The sequence below is a fragment of the Cyprinodon variegatus genome, unplaced genomic scaffold, assembly GCF_000732505.1.
Source record: "Cyprinodon variegatus isolate N-32 unplaced genomic scaffold, C_variegatus-1.0 Scaffold1541, whole genome shotgun sequence".
Taxonomy (NCBI): Eukaryota; Metazoa; Chordata; class Actinopteri; order Cyprinodontiformes; family Cyprinodontidae; genus Cyprinodon; species Cyprinodon variegatus.
In genome coordinates this window covers 76,580-80,910 of record NW_015151994.1, presented here as the reverse complement: position 1 = coordinate 80,910, position 4,331 = coordinate 76,580, and the positions used below count along the sequence as shown (strand labels likewise).

At 42.3% G+C, this 4,331-nt stretch overlaps 1 protein-coding gene across 1 annotated transcript in view; it reads left to right on the top strand.

Moving 5' to 3' along the window:
- The first annotated feature begins 2,171 nt into the window (after nt 1-2,171).
- The window catches only part of LOC107103844 (SH3 domain-binding protein 5-like), a 15,210-nt gene continuing 13,050 nt past the window's right edge, over nt 2,172-4,331 (top strand). Inside the window, exons 1-2 of the mRNA XM_015403681.1 lie at nt 2,172-2,628; nt 2,783-2,845. Coding sequence (XP_015259167.1) covers nt 2,296-2,628; nt 2,783-2,845 — 396 coding nt within the window. The 5' untranslated portion in view covers nt 2,172-2,295. The remainder of the gene's footprint in view (nt 2,629-2,782; nt 2,846-4,331) is intronic.

The following is a 4,331-nucleotide window of genomic DNA, read 5'->3' as shown; positions in this document are numbered from 1 at the left end:
GACGTGAAAGAAACTTTCGTCTCAGTCCTCCTCCTCAGGATGGCATACAGACATGAAAACAGAAAATATATCATTTCGATTTTATTTACTATCTGGAGGCCTTGATTCTTTAAACTAAGAGATAAAGACATTTCCTACATTTAGTGATGAATCTACGTTTGACTTGCTAGAATGAACCACAAATAAAATGGAAGTTTTTATTGTTGCACAGGTATTTTTTCTAAGAAAAAGAAAGATTGAAAAATTCAAGGTTTATTGTGATCTGATGAAGAATATCAGTCTGTTAGAATCGTGTCACGCTGTGCAGAGATCAGCTGAGCTGCAGTCAGTTAACCACTAAAACTGGGTTCCTGTTTCAATGCAAATGAAACATTAATTTTCAATTAATCATTGAAATAAAACTTAAACTAAAACAAAAAAATAAACGTGTCTCGGAAAGAATCCGATGACGGTTTCTGCCGTTCATTCAGTATTCCAGGGGCCATAACTCTGTCCATATATTTCTGCCTTTATTTCTAATTATGTCAAAGTTGGTTCTCCGTATTTTTTTATTAAACCAGAATCTACGTCTTGAAACAAAACTCTAAACCAGGGGTCACCAAAGCACTGCCCGCTTGTACCAATGGGCCCCTAAGGACCACATGGGGGGCCCTCAGGATCTTCTGAAAACAGAGCAACTCACCAGTGGGTTAAGTTTGGAAACTATGTTAGATTCTGTTCTTTTTTAAGCATTTATAGAACATTTTATATCATATTTCATTGATATCATCTAAGCATTTATGGTGATTTCCAAATGACAATATGTAATAGAAAATTAGAAATTCAAAGAAACTATAAGAGTTTGTTTATTTTGGATGCAGTTTAGGTGAACACTGACTCCTCCAGCTCATAGTTCAGCATTGGTAGACCTTACTATGACTCAGTACCACTGATCTCTATTTATTCACTGGATTGCTGATTCCCCGAAAAAAGTGAAGCCACCGGCCACCATATTGGGACTCCCCACTCCCACGGAGACGCGGTAAAAACGCCCTCATGTGTGGCATTTTGCTGCAAGAACAAGCAGTTCTCCAGCTGTGGGAAGACGTTTCACATGTCAGTGGATGAACTAAGCAATAATCCATCTATAGCCGATGGATCCTATGGTTTAGTCTGCAGACTAACATTAGTCTGGCTATCTCAGACTGACTGGAAGACATTGTCTGAGTTAGCCACTGACATTGGGTCTAATGTTAGAAAATAGAAAGTAGAGGAAATAGAAAGTCATTGTCAATGAAGTAATTCTTTAGTGGATGATGCTGTAGTTTTTGTTGTATTCCTCATTTGAAAAAGTCATGTGCTGAAATATATTGCATGTTATATTAAGGGGAAAAAAGCAACTCAAACATCTTTAAAGACAAATGCACAGAAGTATACGGCATCATGCATGCAACATCTGCTAATAGGAAAATACAGCATTAACAGACATGTACTACTATCACCATAGCAATGTAACCAATACATGCATATTACATGTACATATAATATTAATTATATTTTGAAGGATTTGTATAATATATTATAATACATGATTTATAGACTTAATTGACTTCATAATGACTGCAATGTGATGGGCCTATTTTTCTATTATAAGTTACATTAATCTATTGATGCTGTGAAACAGCCAGTGTGTATCAAAGTGATAAATTTATCTTTATTTTAAAAGTCTTAAGCCCCTCTGAAAATGAGAACATCTCTGTCGTTTGATGCTGTTGCGCACATATTGTTTAAATTGTGACCGGTCTAACTAGGGAGTACCAATATGGCGGCCAGTGGCTTCACTTCAACCCCATGCTACCAACGGGCAATCAGCAATCCGGTGGATAAATAGATATCAGTGCTCAGTATCCATAAAGTAGCTCTCAGCATTGTAAAGGTTGGTGACCCCTGCTGTAAAGGATTAAAAAGTATAAATTGGAACCAAGTGGAAACGACTCATCACCTCCCCTGAGTGATCAGAGCCGCCCCCCATGTTGTTCTGCCCTGGGCAGTGAGCCATTATGCTCCATTTTAAGCTCCCTTATATTCCCTATCTATAACAGAAAACTATAAATGAGTCTTCTGATTTTTTTTTCTGTCACAGCATCATTAAACAATGATTTAATAGTTGATTTATTGTCCCCGCATCATTGTGTTGCTTCTAACTTCAATTTTATAACTTTATTTAAATTATTGGCTTCCGCAAAACGCGATGACAACAATTACAGATTATTTATTATAACTTTTTAATCTGTTATTCGGTGAGAATGAGGAGAAATGAAGATGACAGACTGGGAAGAAGCAACACAAACACGGACGTATGCAAAGCACGGGGCCAGCCACGCGCCGCCGCTCGTGGAGGCTGCGATCTCGCGTGAAATTCTCCGAGATCCCAACCCGATCTTTAGCGGCGGTGAGGCCCCGGGTGATGGGAAGGGAAAGGTGAGCACCGAGATGTTTCCGTCCGCTGCAGGGGGCGATCACAGCGGGGGGAGGAGGGCGGCTGAGGAGGAAGAGCCGCTGGATCCCGATCCGAAGGAAGAGCCGCTGGATCCCGATCCGAAGGAAGAGGCGAGCAAACATGAGGAGGAACTGGATCCCAGGATCCAGGTATGGAATCCTTTCTTTTGCTGCAGGTTAATGTTGAACAAAGTCCCTCCTTGTTTCTGGATGCTGCAGCCTGCATGTCCTCTAACAGAGAGCGTTTAATTCATGGCTGATTTCTGTGTTTATCATTGAAGCACATCTTATTTGGTTTCCTCAGGAGGAGCTGGAGCGGCTGAACTTGGCCAGTGAGGAGATCAACAGACTGGAGCTGCAGCTGGATGTGAGGAAGCTTTCTTCTTACTCTCCCAGTTTAACCAGTAAGCTCTGGACCGGTGCTTTTCAGAAACTTTACAGGTTTAGGTAGTTTCTTTCGCAGCTGCTTCCTTCCAGGGGGGCGGGGCTTAGCAGGCTGCACCTGGATCACCGACTTCCGGTGAAGCACATCCAGGGGAGCTGCTGCTGGTGGACCCAGTGGTACCATGTTTGGAGAAAACATGAATCACTGCATAGTTTCCTCTTATTTCTCTACTGGAGCTCATGTCAACAGGCTGCTGCTCCTTCCTGGAGGAAAACCAGCTGGGTTAGACCTTCAAACCCACTGGACCAGACCCTCAACTCCTGCAATAATCCACTCCCTGCAAGTTCTATAAGAACATGTAACCGGATAGATCAGTTCCTGTGCCCATCTGTAGACCTCCATTCTCAGTAATCTAACCCAGGGCCGGAGCTAGATGGGGGGCCATGGCCACCCTTAGCCACTCATTGGCCACCCGTTCATTCTTTCCTTCTAAAGCCAGGCGTACACTGTACAATTTTTTGCCCTTTTTGGGCCGACTGTCCAGTCCTGCAAGAATTTTTCGATAGGGCGTTCAGCCTGATCATTCGTGGTGTCGTGTACAGGGGGTAACTAGGGGCGATCAGCCTCTCACGACCACCTGCCCATCAGGAATCAGGAGAAAATCAAACATGTTTGAAATTCAGTCAGCCGACATAAGGTGGGAAAACAAAGACTCTTCTTCTTCTTCCTCTCAGATGTAAACACAGCAGCATTGCGGAGGTGCAATGAGTGAAATGGAGTTCTTTCTGTCAAACTGACAGACCGTAGTAGCCACGTTAGCTCAGCCATGTCTTTGTCCAAATACGTCGTCTCCTTTTCTTTTTAGGGCTTTCAGCACAAAATTGAACAAATTACCAAGGCAACGCGTTTCACTATAGTGAGCTTCATATTCCTCTTCTGGCCGCTTGGCCTCCGGATAGACGAGTCCGAGTAGCGCTATCTCACTGTGGAGCTGAGTCCGACGTGGGTTTTAGATGTACAGTGTGAGCAGGTAGATCGCATCAGAGCGTCGGGTCGCACAGTGTGAGAACAAACATGATAAGCTGTGAGCTGTACGAGGAAATCCTGTGGTTTCATCGTACAGTGCGAGCTGTAGCTGCGTCCAGCGATTGAAAAAACTCGCACAGTGTATGACCGGCTTAATACAGACCGTGGCAGCTGTAATACTGCTTTATTTAACATTAATATTTTTCATATATTAACAATTACTTGACCACAAAAACACTGTGGTTAATTATGCACATCAGTATACTAACATTAAAATGATAAATACAGAATTCCTGCTCTTTTCAGAACTAGATTATGAGAAAATGATGTCTCTGCAAGTCATCTAAGAGTCTTCAGTGAAATGGGAGATAAATAACTATTTTAATAATAACTTAAAGCTACAGTGTGTAACTTTTAGCGACATCTAGCGGTCAGACTGCAG